Below are 16,374 nucleotides of genomic sequence, written 5' to 3' on the forward strand. Positions count from 1 at the left end.
TCCTGACCATTTTCATCACTCCAAAAAGAAACTCATACTCATCATCAGCGGTCACTTTCGATTCCCTCTCCATCCAGTCCCTGGTGACCACCATCTGTCTGTGGATTTGTGTATTTTGTGCATTTCATGTAGTGGAATCAGGCAATATACGATCTTCTGTGATTAGTATCTTTAACTCAGCATAATGTTTTCAAGGTTTAGTGTATAATGAAATACTTCACTACTTTTTCAGTTTCTTTTGAGTTTTCTAAAAAGGTAAATAATTATATGGTTTTTAAATAATGTTAACTTGATCTCTTTATCCATGGTATACCTTTTCATTCTTCCTTTAAAAATTTTTTTAAGAGTTAACTTTATTGAGATATAATTTACATACGATAAAACACACCCATTTTAAGTATACAGTTTGAGCTTTGACAGATGTATGCACCTTCCCCACTATTAAGGTGTAAAAAATTTCCAGCACCCCAAGAAGTCACTTCATGTCCCTTTGCAGTCAAGACCCCCACCCTGGCCCTGGGCAACCAGTGTTCTACTTACTCTCTGGTTTCTTCTGTTGAAATAGTATTTCTGAGACTCATCCGTGTTGTTGCATGTGTACCAGCAGTTTGTTCCTTTTCTGTTGAACCATACTTTATTCTTTCACCTGTTGATGGACTTTTGGGTTGTTTCCAGCTTTGGGCTGTTACTAGTGCTACTATGAACATTCACAGACAATTCTTTGGGTGGATGTATGTTTTCATTTCTATGTAAGAGTGGAATTGCTGGGTGTATAGTAAAGGTAGGTTTTATGATAAACTGCCAACATGCCATGTTTTTGTAAAGGTTGTACCATTTTACATTGCCAGCAACAATCTATGAGAATTCCAGTTACCCTACATCCTCATCAGCACTTAGTATTGTCAGTCTTCCTGATTTTAGTCATTTTAGTGGGTGTGTAGTGGTATCTCATTGTAGTTTTACCCTGCATTTCCTAGGTGCAAATTGCAACCTTTTACAGTTATTAAGACTTGCAGCCCAGCATATGGGTCTGTTTTGTTCAGAGTTCCATGTGTACTTGAGAAGAATGTCTTTCTGCTTTTGGTTGGAGTGCCATTTAAGTGTCATTTAAATAAGGTGGTCAATAGTGTTGTTTGGGTCTTTTATGTCCTTACTGATTTTCTTTTCAGTAGTTCTATCAATTCTTGGGAGAGGAGTATTGAAATCTTCAACTCTATAGATTCGTCTCTTCCTCCTTTCAGTTTTCTCAGTTTTTGCTTTATCTTGAAGTTCTTTAATTTCATGTATGCTCTTGTAGGATGGTTAAGTCTTCATGATGAATTGATCCTTATATCATTATAAAATGTCTTCTTTGGGAATTCCCTGGCTGTCCAGTGGTTAGGATTCTGCGCTTACACTGCAGGGCGCCCGGGTTCAATCCCTGGTCTGGGAACTAAGATCCTGAAAACTGAGTGGCCAAAAAAAAAAAAAAGTTCTCTTTTTCTCTGTAATAGTCCTTGTTCTGAGGTCCATTTTGTCTGATATTGATGTGGCCTCTCAAGCTTCCTTATAGTTAGTGATTGCTTGGTGTATCTTTCTTCTCCCTTTTACTTTTTTTTAAAAAAATAAATTTATTTATTTTATTTATTTATTTTTGGCTGCGTGTGGTCTTCGTTGCTATGCGTGGGCTTTCTCTAGTTGTGGCGAGCGGGGTCTACTCTTTGTTACGGTGCGTGGGCTTCTCATTGCAGTGGCTTCTCGTTGTGGAGCATGGGCTCTAGGCGTGGAGGCTTCAGTAGCTGTGACACGTGGGCTCAGTAGTTGTGGCTCGTGGGCTCTAGAGCGCAGGCTCAGTAGTTGTGGCACATGGGCTTAGTTGCTCCACGGCATGTGGATCTTCCTGGACCAGGGCTTGAACCTGTGTCCCCTGCATTGGCAGGTGGATTCTTAACCACTGCGCCACCAGGGAAGTCCATCCCTTTTACATTTAACTAGCTACATTTTTATTTTTAAAGCGCATTTCACGTAGGGAGAATGTAGTCGGGTCTTCCTATTTTTAAAATTCAGTTTGGTAATCCTTACCTTTTAATTGTAGTGTTTAGGTCATTTAATGTAGCTCTCAGTTCTTGCTCTTTGCTTAGTATTTGCCCCATTTATGTTTTTTCTTCTTTACCCTTTCCTACCTTCTTTTGTATTAATTTAGCATTTTTTGGTATTTGATTTTGTTTCCACTGTTGTCTCATTAGCTGTTCCTTTGTTTTATATTTTTAGTGATCACTCTAGGATTTACAATATGTGTCCTCAATATGTATCACAGTCTACCTTCACATGATGTCACACTGTTTCGTGTATAACGTGAGAGCCTCATAGGAGGACTCCCATCTCCCGCCAATTTGTCATACATCTTGCCTCTGTGTATGTTGTAATCTTACAGTGTATTGTTTTCACTTTAAACACAGTTATTTTTCCAAGGAAATTTAAAAATGAGAAAAAAATCTTTAATATTTATCCATGTATTTACTATTTCCACTTTTATTCTTTGCTTTCTGTAAATTGTAGTTTTCTGTCTGGTAGTTATTTTCTGTTTGAGGAATTTACTTTAACATTTCTTCTAGTGTAAATCTACTGGTGTTGAATTCTTTCAGCTTTTGTTTGATAGTTTGCTTCACTTGCATTTTTTAAAAAAAATTATTTATGCTGCGCCAGTTCTTAGTTGTGGCACGTGGACTTCTTAGTTGCGGCATGCGGGGTCTTTAGTTGAGGCATGCAAACTCTTAGTTGCAGCATGTAGGATCTTGTTCCCTGACCAGGGATCAAACCTGGACCCCCTGCTATGGGAGCACGGAGTCTTACCCACTGGACCACCAGGGAAGTCCCTTCACTTGCATTTTTGAAAGATATATTGCTGGTTATAGAATTCTAGGTTGACAGTTTTTTCTTTCTGCATTTTAAAAGATATGGCTTGATTGGTTCTGATGGGAGGTCTGTCTTTTTTTTTCAATATTTATTTATTTGGCTGTGTCAGGTCTTAGTTGTGGCACGTGGGATCTTCGTTGCGGCATGTGGGATCTTTTGTTGCGGCACATGGGCCTCTCTCTAGTTGTGGTGCATGGGCTCAGTAGTTGTGGTGCGTGGGATCTCTAGTTGTGGCATGCAGGCTTAGTTGCCCTGCGGCATGTGGAATCTTAGTTCCCCAGCCAGGGATCGAACCCGCATCCCCTGCATTGGAAGGTAGATTCTTAACCACTGGACCACCAGGGAAGTCCCAGGAAGTCTGTCTTTACTCATCTCTATTTCTCTGTGTAGTGTGTGCTTTTTTCTCTGGCTGCTTTTAGAATTTTCTTTTTACTGCTGGTTTTCAACAATTTGATTATGACAGGCCATGGTGTGGTTTTTTTCCTTTTTATCCTGCTTTGAGTTTGCTGAACCTTTTGGATTGATAGGTTTATAGTTTTTATCAGATTTGAAAATTTTGTGCCTCTTATTTCTTGAGGTATTTCTTTTGCCCTTGCCTCCATCCTCTCCCCTTGGACTCCAGTCACACATCTGCAGATACACTTGATACTGTGGCAGTGTTGCTGAAGCTGTTTAGTTGTTTACTTCCTTTTTCCCCTTAGGGTAGAAGTTTTTATTACTGTGTCTTCAAGTTCTCTGATCTTTTCTTCTGCAGTGTCTAATCTGCTATTAATCCCATTTAATTTTTCATTTTGGATCTTATTTTCCAGCTCTTGAAGTTGTTTGTTTTTTAAATATCTTCTGTTTTTTTAAATATCTATCTTAGTTGCATGCTGCAACTAAGAAGTCTGCGTGCTGTATATTGTTCATGTTTTCTTTTACATCCTTGAGGATATTTTGTAGTATTTAAAGTTTACATCTAGTAATTATATCATCTTTGTCATTTCTGGTCATTTCTTTTTTTTTTATTTTTATAAATTTATTTTTTTACTTATTGTTTTGGCTGCGTTGGGTCTTCTTTGTTGCACGTGGGCTTTCTTTAGTTGCGGCGAGCGGGGGCTACTCTTCGTTGTGGTGCGCAGGCTTCTCATTGTGGTGGCTTCTCTTGTTGCGGAGCATGGGCTCTAGGCACGCGGGCTTCAGTAGTTGTGGCATGGGGGCTCAGTAGTTGTGGCTCACGGGCTATAGAGCACAGGCTCAGTAGTTGTGCACAGGCTTTGTTGCTTCATGGCACGTGGGATCTTCCTGGGCCAGGGATTGAACCCATGTCCCCTGCATTGGCAGGCGGATTCTCAACTGCTGCGCCACCAGGGAAGTCCCTGGTCATTTCTGTTGACTGATTTTCCTTCTGTTAGGGGTCACAGCAGTTTTAGTTATATGTCTAGTAAATTTTTAGTGGATCATGGACATTGTGATGGTTATGTTGTTGGGTTTAAGTTTTTTGTCTTTAAAGTGTTGAAGTTTGGCAAGACAGTTTAGTTAATTGTATATCATGTATATCCTTTAAGGTTTGTTAGGGCAGGTATAGCTTTTTCTCTTGTTTTTCTCTAATTTAGCGTTACTACTAAGGAGAGACATTTCTGGAATGTCTGCTGGTTGCTCTGGGTGCTCAACAAGGACTCTGCACTCTGGCCTTGTGGAATTTGAATGCCAGCCCTATATGAGCTATGGGAACTCTGCCTTAGTGCTTCCTGGCAGTTCTTACCCAGCCTAGTGGACTAACCACCGTGCCTGTGAAGATTCACCCAAAGATTCGAGGGGACCTCTGCAGACTTCCAGAGCTCATTCTCTGCTTAGCTTCCTCTGGCATGCTGCCCTGCAAATTTCAGCTGACTCAGTCTCCTTGAACTCCAGTCTTTGCTATGCTTGAGTCCCCCCCTCTCTGCACTGGGTTCTAAAAATTACCTTCTGGTGGACGGCCTGGGTGGCTGTAGATTGCAGTTGGTTTACCATGTGCTGCCTGTTGTTCCAGTGTCTGACAATATAATTGTCCTGTTCTCTGATTGTTGTTGGTGGTAAGGCAGTTCCATATCAATTATTCCTGTATAATTGGAAGTGGAAATCCTTTTTCTTCTGTCTTATTACATTGGTTAGAACCAGATTGTTATTAGGTCATAGTAGTTGTAGAGGTATTTTCTGTAAAGCATGGTATTAGATATTGATTTGATATAGAATAATAATAAAAAATAAGAATATTTTCCTTACATTTTAAAAGCAGGAATAAATGTTGTATTAACGCTAGTGCCCTTTTAGAAACTGTGAAGATGAAAGTGTTTTTTTTTTTCTTTTGCTCTTTTGATAATTGGATTATATAGATTTACTAATATTAAACCATTCTTATATTTCTAAATAGCCCTTTTTTCTTTTGGCATTTTGTTTTAATGTCATGTTGATGTTTAACAGGAAATATTTTATATATGTTTTTCCCTAGAATGGATGATGAACTTGTTGTTGGAATTTGTGCGAGATAAGAAATCTCCGGCTGACCTCGTACATCTGGCTTTTAAATTTCTTTACATCATCACCAAGGTAATATTTACATAGCACTTTGTAGTTGACAGAACACTTTCTTAATATACTCGGTTCAGAAGTACCTTCCAAAATGGTATCTCTCAGGAAAGATTGTTCTCATACAAAAGTTGTGGGTTTCATGCTTTCTCTTTTTACCACATGCTGGAGATCAGATGTTAGTGATCCAGGGGACCCTTTGGCTGAAACAGTGCTTTTCAGCATTGTTTTCTGCGTCTTGTATTTGAATGGATCAAGCACCAGCTAGCCAGAAAGGGACGGAGAGGATATATATATACATATATACGTATATATATGTGAGTAACTGAGAAAAGTTTCTTACAAGGAAAAAGGAAATAAACTTGGAAGTGGAAGTGCTTCTCAGATATGGATGTGCAGATGGCTTTTCAGGGATCTTGTTATGATGCAGATTCTGAGTAAGTGGGTCTGGTGTGAGGCCTGATATTCTGCATTCTTACAGGCTCCCCGGTGATGTATGTGCTGGTCCATACGTACCATGGGAGAGACTTGGCCATCTCGGCTGGGGTTTTGCTTCTGTGGGGCCTGCTGTGTGGTGGAGGGAGGCCTGTGTGCACACTCCTTGCCCTCGGTTGAATGCAGGGTCTCTCCTGAAGGTGTAGTGCCACCGCGTTTCATGGAAGCCTTAATGAATTTGGGACCTTTTGGGTTCCCGAGGACTTATTCCTCATAATCAAGGTAGAAGCAAAACTTGTTCGTTTGTAACATAGCTATATTTCTGATGAACCAAGATTGGTTGGTCAAATTGGGACAACATATTTATGAAATGATTTAAGAAGTAAAGGTAGCTTTCTTATTGTTTAGTCTTACTAAGTTGTATCACTGTAATGTGATGTAATTCTCTTTGATCATTGGGTGGCATAGGTGGTGATTTTTGGTAATAGAGAAAAAAATAATTTTGCTACTTTATTTTCTAATTATATAATAATTCAATGTCTTTATTTGATAGGTTCGAGGATATAAAACATTTCTTCGTTTATTTCCACATGAAGTAGCTGATGTGAAGCCTGTTTTAGATATGTTTACAGATCAGAATCCTAAAGACCATGAAGTGAGTGTCCCTTTCCTCCTCCTCTTCATTTCCTGTCCCCCCGACTTATTCCCTGGTTTTCCCTGCTCCTGCACTGGCAGCTTCCTTTCCTGTTTCCTTCAGTTTTATCTTGTACTATTTTGTGTCATTCCCTCTCTTTTCATTTATTCCTTTGGCTTTCTCTTTTTATGTATGTTACTTTGAATTATTTTATTTAAAAAAATGCCCTTTATAAAGAAAACAATAAACCTCCATACAGTGTGATGATAACTATATCATCATCCAAATTTTTTTAACTTAAAATAGAACTATGTTGGGGGTCCCCAAGACCACCCCAAGTCCAGTGATTTCCTAGGATCACTACAAGAATTGGCATGTAGTCATCCTTATGGCTATGATTTACTACAGCAAAATCAGCAGAGGGAGAAGGCACATGGGGCGAAGTCCAAAGGAAACCAGGAGTGAGCTTCCGGAATCGTCTCCCTGTTGGGTCACGCAAGGCACTTGTGATTCCGCAGCACCAAGTTGTGAGAACACGTATGAGGTGTTGTCCACCAGGAAGGTCGTAGGGGCCGGCACCCACGATTTCTGTGCGGGCTGGTAATCTGGGTACTCTGCCAGGCACATACTAAAACCCAGAAGGAAAGCAGGTGTTCAGCATAAGCCACATGGTTTGTACAAACGGCCTGGGCACAGAGTGACCCTCATCAGTTAGGGAATGGTGGGAACGTTCCCCGAAAACCAGGTTCCCAGATGCCCGCCAGTGGCCAACCTTGCAGTCCAGCGTGATGGGGAGTGCTCTTGGGCACAGGACGCATTCAGAAGGGCACGCGGGTTGTAACTGCAAACTCAGGGAATTGTCTTGCTCTGCATGTGCCCTGCTCTCCTCTGCTTCTCATGCCTCTGATGGGGAGTCTGGGACCAAAGCAGAATCTTGTTTTATTGACTCCTCTGTGACTGGAAGTTGAGAATTTTTTCTTTATTCTTAAGTCTTATTTTTTTTAATCTTTTTCTCTGTTTTCCATTTTCTTGAAAAGCTGATTACACGCTGAAGGGTGCCAGTGATGAGAAGCCATTAGACTGACATGTTATGATTTTTCTTCGTTCCTTTTGCAGTTTCTCTTGGCTGCACCCCCAGGGCATGTGGTGGGGTGCGGTGCTCTGCAGCCTGGCTCCGAGGCCCTGGCGTTTGGAGGCCTGGGTGGGCGCTGAGCGGGAGGGGGTGGCAGGACTGCGTGGCTGCCCTTGCGCAGGAGTCACGTTGCTTTGACTTGGCCCTGTAGACCTGGGAGACCCGCTACGTGCTCCTCCTGTGGCTCTCCGTGACCTGCCTGATCCCGTTTGATTTTTCACGCCTTGACGGCAACCTCCACAATCAGCCTGGGCAAGAGCGAGTGTCCACCATGGACCGTATCCTCCAGATAGCAGAGGTGAGTATGGCTGTGAAGTAATGAGCCGCTGACCAGTGTCCTTTCTCATGCCATTAGGGCTTAATTAGGTACACTTGTGACATTTGTTTATTTCTTCAGCCATTGTTACTCTTTTTCAGTGAAGTGAAATTCCATTTCATAACTTACCATGAAACTGATAATTCCTAAAGGGGTCAGGATGAATTACTTTAGCAAAACTCATTTCTCTGTAGATAGTGCAGATACTCTGATGATAGCTTAGGATAGGTTTCGGGGGGTAATGGTAAGACAAATTAAAGGTCCATTTAAAATCTAATTTTTAATTTAATTTTTAACATTACATAAATAATACATGATCATTGTAGGAAAATCAGAAAATAAAAAGTAGGAAAAATATTAAGGTGAAATCTCTCAAATACCAAGAGATAACACTTGTGTATTTTTTCAAACTTCTCCTGATACAGATGTTATATGTGTAGACATAGATTATTGTATTATCTTTTGCTGTGGAAAATATTACCCTGAACTTGAATGGTTTAACACAGCACACATTCATCATCTCACAGTTTCTGTGGGTCAGGAATCTGGCTGTGGCTTCGCTGGGCCCTGTCCTTCGAGCTCTCCCCAGGCTGCAGGCAGAGCTCGCCTGGGGGCAGGTCGCTTCCAAGCTCTCATGGTCATCGACAGGAGTCAGATCTCGAGGGTGTTGGCCGAGGGCTTCAGTGCTTTGCTGGCTGTTTGCCACTCGGAACCCACCCTGCGCCCCCCCAACGATGGCAGCTTATTCTGTGAAAGCCAGCAAGGGGCAGGGGCTGTAGCAAGATGCATGTCACACTCACGTGTGACCCAATCATGGAAATGACTTCCTACCCCCGCCGAGTTCTCTTGGTTAGAAGCAAGTCAGCGTGTCCTCCAACTGCGTGGGAGGGATTACACGGGACATGGGCACTGGTGGGCAGGACCAGGGCCCATCTTAGAGCCTGCCCCCGACACTTACTTATACTAAGCTTCTTTGAGCCCCTACTGGGCGCCAGACACTGTTCTAAAGGCTTTTCATACATTAACTCCTTTCATCCTACTTAATGAGGCAGTTCACTGTTTTCATCCTCATTTTACTGAGGAGGCAACAGGTGTAAAAATAAGTGACTTAGCCAGCTCACTTTCTCACGTGTGGCGGATCTAAATTTGAACTTAGGGATTTGGCTCCCTGCCTGTTCTTCACAGTGCTCCTCGCGGCCCCTGTGTACTAGGGCCCCTGGTGTCCTGCTGTTCTGGGACCTGCTTTTCCCCTGAGCAGGACTGTCTGAATGTCTTGTGTCAGTAAGTAGACGTCTCCCTCAGAGTCTTTAAGGGAAAAGGTGCTCCACTGTATCTTCATTTCTAAAATAGTCTTTTCTAGATAGGTGGTTTGTTTCTAGCTGTGTTCCATTAACCCTTTGAGTGCTTGTCTCCTAAGTGGGATTGCCTGGGGAGAGGACCTAATTTCTAACAATTTGTCCTCCAGAAAAAAGATCTTTTAAGTGTATCATTTGGAAAACAGTTGAGATGAGAAGTGGAAACCTCTTAAGGTGTTGTAATTATTGCGTTAAACTTCGGCCCTCCTGCGTCTGAGCGGGGCCTCCTAGCTGTTGTGAATGCCAGAGTGCTGGTGGGTTCCAGGAGTGTTCTGTGCACACTCTTGGTAACAACATACACTCTTCATTTTTCTGCTGCTTTTGCAAATGTGGGTTTCAAGGGGTGTAACCACACACTATATGAGGATTGGGCACTTGCTGAGGGTGAGCACACACGTGGCAGCGGTAGCCCTGAGCTCACGTTATGAGTGGTTTGTGCAGCTTTGGAATCTGGCCTCTGTCCGTGAGCCTGGGCTCTTGTGGAGCTGCTGAGTGTGGGACCAGGTGGCTGAGCGGGTCCCTGAGGTCTACATCGTGTGTTTAACGGTGCCTGTCCTTTACGCTTCCTTGTAGTCCTACCTGGTCGTCAGCGACAAGGCCCAAGACGCAGCTGCTGTCCTCGTGTCCAAGTAAGTGCTTTCTGAGAAGGTTTACTGTCTGTGTCACCTGTGTGTGTCTGTTGTCATCAGAGAGGATGCTGGGATCATAGGCTTGGGGAAGTCTTTGCTGTCCTGAGGACTCTGCTGCTTTCCTTGAGGGAACCCAACGCTGTTTGGGTGCAGGAAACCTCTGAACCTGATGTGACCACTGACAGTGCTGGTTAGGGGCTCAGGGTCACCTGACGCTGGGTTAGGAGTTAGTGTGCCCGTCAAGGGAGCGCAGATTTAGAATAGGTGTAGCAGTTTCGTCGGGGCCAGGCCTCCCCTCTTGGTGGGGGGGGGTGGCAGTTAGAAGAGCCTTTGAAAGTCACTTAGAAAGCAGTCCACACCATGGTTTGTGGGGATCATGGGCTGTGATTGTGTCATTGTGGCTTGGGATAAAAATCCCCAAACATCCTGTGTTAACTAAAAACAACAGGCTGTGCCTGAAACAGGCAAAGATGGGTTTATCTGATGAGCTGGGTAAGATGACCCAGGCAGCAGGGCCTGGAGTCTCCAAAAAAGTGGCAAAGACACATGTGAAAGCTGAGTAGACCTGTTTCATGAAATGTGAGAATGGAAGAAAGCAGTTTTTCTAAATTAATCTTCTTCATGACATGTGATTTAAAGTATGTATATAGCATAAACGAGTTAGAAAATTTGGCTTTTTTTCCCCTCTACATTTGTGAAAGTTAAAAATTGGCTCTAAAAGCTTTTGGATGTTTTGATCGGGAAAACAGGGCAACACCTCCTTCAGGGTCACCTTGTCTTAGGTGTGTAGCCGTGACCTTGCACAAGGCGGGAAGAGACATGCTTGATTTATGGGGCAGTTGGGGGCATTGGTGAGGTATTTGTGAAAGTACTGGCTAAACCAGAGGGCAGAGCCTAAATGCAAGAAGCTGATTTTAGGAGTGAGGGAGGAAACACCTGAGCTCGCCTGCGATGCTTACCCTGGGGGAGGAGAAACTCACTGACAGAGGCTTCTCATGGTTTTGACAAGGAATGAAAAAGCGTGGCTTTCTTTCTAACTGTGAAAGTAATCGTGTGTTCAGGAAAATAAAAGTAAAAAATTACAAAATAAAACTCACATGTACTATCATCCCCAGAGATGTAACTGCTCTGTCCTTTGTCCCCCATTGCCCATGGGCATGTTGGTCTGTGGCCCGTGGGTACACTTGCAGGGTTGTTCCACGTGCCGGCAGGTAGGCCTGGAGCTTTGGTCAGTCTTCCAGATGCGATTATGGTGTGATCTATTCTTCCTCCAACCTCACTGTACGTGGGGACTTTTTGTTAGTAAAATTAGCACCGCCTGGGACACTCTACATGAAACTTTGTACTGTCCTGATCGGCTGTATTTTCCCCTTCCAGTTTTTTTTTTTAAATGTATTTATTTATTTTTGGCTGCGTTGAGTCTTTGTTGCTGCGTGCGGGCTTTTCTCTAGTTTTGCGGCGAGCGGGGGCTACTCTTTGTTGCGGTGCGCGGGCTTCTCATTGTGGTGGCTTCTCTTGCTGCAGAGCACGGGCTCTAGGCCTGTGGGCTTCAGTAGTTGTGGCACACGGGTTTAGTTGCTCCGCGGCATGTGGGATCTTCCCAGACCAGGGCTCGAACCCATGTCCCCTGCATTGGCAGGTGGATTCTTAACCACTGCGCCACCAGGGAAGTCCCCCTTCCAGTTTTATTGAGATATAATTGACATACAGCACTGTACAAGTTTAAGGTGTACAGCATGATGATTTGACTTACATACATCATAAGATGATTATCACAGTAGGCTTAGTGAACATCCATCATCTCTCATATAGATACAGAATTAAAGATACAGAAAAATATTTTTTTCCTTGGGATGACAACCCTTAGGATTTACTCTCCTTTTTTTTAATTGAATGAAAGATTCTTTAAATTCTATACTGCTTTACAATTTTCAGAAGTTTCACACACATGATTTCATATAATCTCATAATAATCCCTTTTCCCCGTACCCCTTTATTGCCTCTCCCCCCAGGATTTACTCTCAACAGCTTTCATGGGTAACATACAGCAGTGTTCATTATATTTATCATGGTGTACGTTACAGACCTAGTACTTATTTATCTTACAGCTGGAAATTGGTACCTTTTTGGCTGCCTTCCTCCAGTTCCCCCTTCCCCACCCCTGCCTCTGGTGACCACAAGTCTGATCTCCTTTTGTATGAGTTGGATTTCTGATTGGTTCTTAGGGATGAATTCCTAGAAGTGGAATGAACATTCTAGGGGTTTTAAATGCAGCTACTGGAAAGGTTGAGCCAGTCGGAAGTCTCCTTTTCCCCGTATTTAGCAACACTGCATGTGATCTTACAAATGTTTAGTAAATTTGTTAAATGAAACATATCTTTATTGTTTATTATCTTTTATTACCAGCAGTACTGAGGGTTTGGTAGAGTTCTGCTGAGCTTGACCTGGTGGAGTATTGCACCTGTGGGGTGGGGGAGGTGAAACCCTAAACGCTTCTTCCCTCCCTGGTGTCTTCCAGAAAGGTGGCAGCTGGGGACCCTGGCTGCCTGTCCACTGCTGGCGGGACGCTCCCCCGCCATCTAGTGGTCGGACGAGCAAGTGTTCTTGAGGTTGAGGCCCGTTTTCCACCCAGCTCCTGCCGGTGTGCCAGGTTGTAGGTGCAGCCAGTTTTCCTCAGTTCTAGAAAGGGCGGATGCCCTCAGGTCCTAGAGCTGTTCTGAGTAACCCACCTCACGGGCAGGTTCTGACTCGCATATTTCTGTCTTTTTTGGTGGATTGTTAACAGTGAGGCCCTGGGTGTGAAGGGTGGTTACATGTGCCCTTTGTCCCCACTGGCATCTGTTTTCTGATATTTCACGAGGGAGCTGCCTGTCTTACTCTCTCTGCCATCAGCTTTGATTGCTTCCTCTTACCATGTGCAGTTCTGGAGCCGCACCTATTTCCTTTCATTAACTGGAACCTTTAAACATCAGCTGCATTTTCTGTAACTTTGATGTTACATTTACGCCAAGACGTGTGGCTATGAGTGTTATTTTACAGAAACTCTTCAATGGAAAGATATGCCTTTATTCTTATCGATTACATTAATTTTAAAAAGCAGATATTTTTAATCTAACTATAAAATCAAGGTATGCTCCAAGTAGAAAAGTTGGAAATTTTGGAACATAGAAAATTAGGAAAACCCCACACATTTATAATAATAATACACAATACATGTGTTGTATTTTTTTGGTGTTTTTCTGTGCTGTTATTGTATGGAGTTTGCATAGCACAATCTCTTTGAGTTAGCACCTGCTTTTTCACTTAATTTCACGTTACCATTGATTAAATGGCTCCTTTAGATTCCACTGTTTTTAGTTACTCTGACCAGCTTTCTCACGTCCTTCCTCTTATAAGCAATGATGTAATAACTAGCTTTGGGTGTAAACCTGTTTTGGTATTTGGGATTATTTTCTTAGGCTAGGCCCTTAGAGGTGGACTTCTGAGTCACAGGACACAAGGACATTGTTGAGTCTGTACACCTGTTGCTGGGTGACTCTTGGGAGTGGGTTTTCAGGACTTCTGCAATCATGGGCAGCCTCAAGAACAACTCTCTTCCCCCAGTTGGATTGTGCATTGTTTTGCTCATTACTGACATTTAGTTTGTATTTCACTGCTCGCTGGTGAGCTTTAACACATGAGTCTTATTTCAGACATTGTATGTCCCATGTAGTGACCTGATTTCTAATATCTGTGGGCTTCTTGGTGCTTTTTCTCCAGTCGTATGAGCTTTCTCGTTGAAGGATGTTAGCTAGAGGAGGGTGTGATACTTCCTCCAGTGGGTTGGTAGCCTTTTACTTTCTTCTTTGGACTAAAGTTTTAATTCTAATGTCAAAATAGTAACTTTTTTCCTTTTATTTATTTAGTTATTTTTACTTTTATGTTTGAAGGCTTACCCTATTAAGAGATTTTACAAAGAATCATTTATATTTTTCTACCTTTTTATTGTTTAATATAGAATTATTAATTCATTTGGAATTTCTTTTGGTATAGGACATATGATAGATTTTTTTCCTTCTTACAGGTAGCTAAATTCTATCACCATTTTGTGAATATTTAACTTTTCCATTAATTAATTTAAAAACACACACAAAGTAAGTTCTTACATAAAATAGGGTTTGTCACTTCACCCGTACTGTTTCACTCTCAGACCAGATGCTCTGTGGTAACAGTACTGACAAGGGTCCAGGGCAGCAGTGTGTCCCACTGGTGTTTTGCCCTTTGTCCCTCTGGTAGGTCTAGTCCTGTAGTTAAGGTTTTGCTGATCACTCTTGTGGAGATCACCTTCCTGAGAGAAAGACAGTGGGGTCTCTAAACACCTGCACATGTTAGCTGAGTTCCACATTGAAAGTAGATGTAGTCTGTGATGTAACTTTTCCTAAAAGGGAAGGAAGTGTAGGATTCAGAGATCTTTCAGTTTGTGTAGAAGGGTCTCGTTCTGTGTGTTACATCTGTGGGATAGGTATTTTCTATTTTTGCTTATCTGTACTTCTGGACCTCTGCTGCGAACATAACATTTTCTTTTTTAGAGAGAAAAATAAAAAAATATAAAATAACCTATTTGCTTAAATCTTTCAAAGGAGCCTTAGGTTTTTACTGTAATTTGGAAACTCACCTTGTGTGATTTTGCCCAGGAATGGAAGTTGGCCGCCACAGGCTGCACACAGAACATCAGCCTCCTGCCTGCTCAGCAGATGAGTGGGTGGAGGAAGCAGGGTGCGTGGCCCCTGAGTGGCTGGCGCGGTGACTCACGTCTCCAAGTTGGACTTTGGGTCCCAGCAGGGCCGCTTACCAGCCCTGTGGGCCGTTCTGTGCCTGTGACCTTGCCTGTCCTGAGGGCCACCCCACTGCAGGCGCTGTGCCTGCCCACGTGCAGGGTGAGAGCCGGCCGGCTGTTGTCTTCAGGCTGAGGATCAGGTCACTGTGGGTGTGACCCTCATCCTGTGGCCCCCTCCAGAATCAAGGGGCTTTAAACAGGGCCAAGGACATTGAGATAGGGTATATATTACCAGTTATCCATTTTAGATGATCACTCTGAGGTGCAGATTTTATGAAATTCCTGGGCCCTCTTCTCAGACCCGCCGTAACACAACTTCTTGGCCGGCGGGGGTGGCACGTGAGTTCGCCTTTGTAACCAGCATCCTAAAGTTTGGTAAGTCCTCGGTGACCGAGTCTCTGGGTGTGTACCCTGAAGGGGGTGGGCGAAGACAGTCGTGGCAGCTTTGTTTTACCGACACGGAGACCTTCTACGTGGCCGCAGTGTAATCCCTGCGCTGGCTGAGCATCTTCTTGCGCGGGGCGGCAGTGGCGGTTTTGAGGGAAGAGGGGCCTGTGGGGGCTTCTGGTCAGGACAGGAGACTCCTGCAGGGGTGCAGAGGACAGAGCCAGGCATGTTGAGTGCTGCTCCCGGGGCGAGTGCCACCTGGCGTGTTTCTGTGGTATTGGTGCTGAGCCCTCTCTGGGTGTGGTTTGTGGGGGCAGCTAGGGGAGCGAGAGGTCCTCACAGGTCACCTCCCGCGACGCTGTCCCTGCGCCTGCCGTCCTCCTCTCACTCAACTGTTTCCTTCTCATTGTTTGCGTGCTTCCTGTGTTTCTGCCCCAAGACTGCAAGTTCCCCCAGGAGGGCAGGGGCTCAGCCTTAGAGAGCTGGGGGATGGGTGTGTGCACTGGTTGGAGAGGAGTGAAGGGGGCCTGGGCTTCGGTGTGGGAGCCCGAGGGTGGCTGCCGGCCCAGACCAGTGTACAGGAGGGTGGGCGAGAGCCAGCACCCCGGGAGTGCAGCACTGAGCAGACGCCTGCGGTGGGGACGATTGGGCCGTGGACACAGCTGGAGCTCTGCATGGCGTGTGCAGCAGGCAGAGAGGACGGGGAAGGAGTCCCATGGCAGATGCAGAGAGGGAGGTCGCAGATGGCAGCATGGGGTCCCAAGGTGAAGGGATACAGAGTTGGGCCGAGGAGTGGGCGTGGGTGGGCTCAGGTGAAGGTGGTCCCATGCTACACAGGGTCTCGGGATGAGGGGGCTCAGGAGGCGGGAAGTGGGGGGCGTGGGGACTGTGTGAGACCCCAGAGAGGTGGTGGTGGGAATTGCCACCTGAGAGCCAGGGTCTTAGGTTGGAGAGTGGCAGTGGGCCAGGAAAGGGTGAGCTCTTGGCAGCTGGGGACTCGGTCGAGCTGTCACCTACCTGTCTGTTCCCTTTTGGCAGGTTTGTCACGCGGCCCGACGTTAAGCAGAAGAAGATGGCGAGTTTCCTGGACTGGAGCCTATGCACTTTGGCTTCCTCCTCCTTCCAGACCATCGAGGGGGTCATCGCCATGGACGGGATGCTGCAGGCCCTGGTAAACACTGTCCCGGTGGTGCGGGGCGGTCAGCGGTCAGCTTGTGGGGCTGTCAGA

At 44.4% G+C, this 16,374-nt stretch overlaps 1 protein-coding gene across 1 annotated transcript in view; it reads left to right on the top strand.

Moving 5' to 3' along the window:
* TBCD (tubulin folding cofactor D) overlaps positions 1 to 16,374 on the top strand; it is a 174,335-nt gene that overhangs the window by 13,398 nt on the left and 144,563 nt on the right. The window contains exons 3-7 of the mRNA XM_082374178.1: positions 5,366 to 5,463; positions 6,431 to 6,532; positions 7,795 to 7,941; positions 9,888 to 9,943; positions 16,185 to 16,317. Of these exons, the coding sequence (XP_082230304.1) occupies positions 5,366 to 5,463; positions 6,431 to 6,532; positions 7,795 to 7,941; positions 9,888 to 9,943; positions 16,185 to 16,317 (536 nt within the window). The remainder of the gene's footprint in view (positions 1 to 5,365; positions 5,464 to 6,430; positions 6,533 to 7,794; positions 7,942 to 9,887; positions 9,944 to 16,184; positions 16,318 to 16,374) is intronic.

Source organism: Balaenoptera borealis (genome assembly GCF_965194805.1).
Source record: "Balaenoptera borealis genome assembly, chromosome: 20".
NCBI lineage: Eukaryota > Metazoa > Chordata > Mammalia > Artiodactyla > Balaenopteridae > Balaenoptera > Balaenoptera borealis.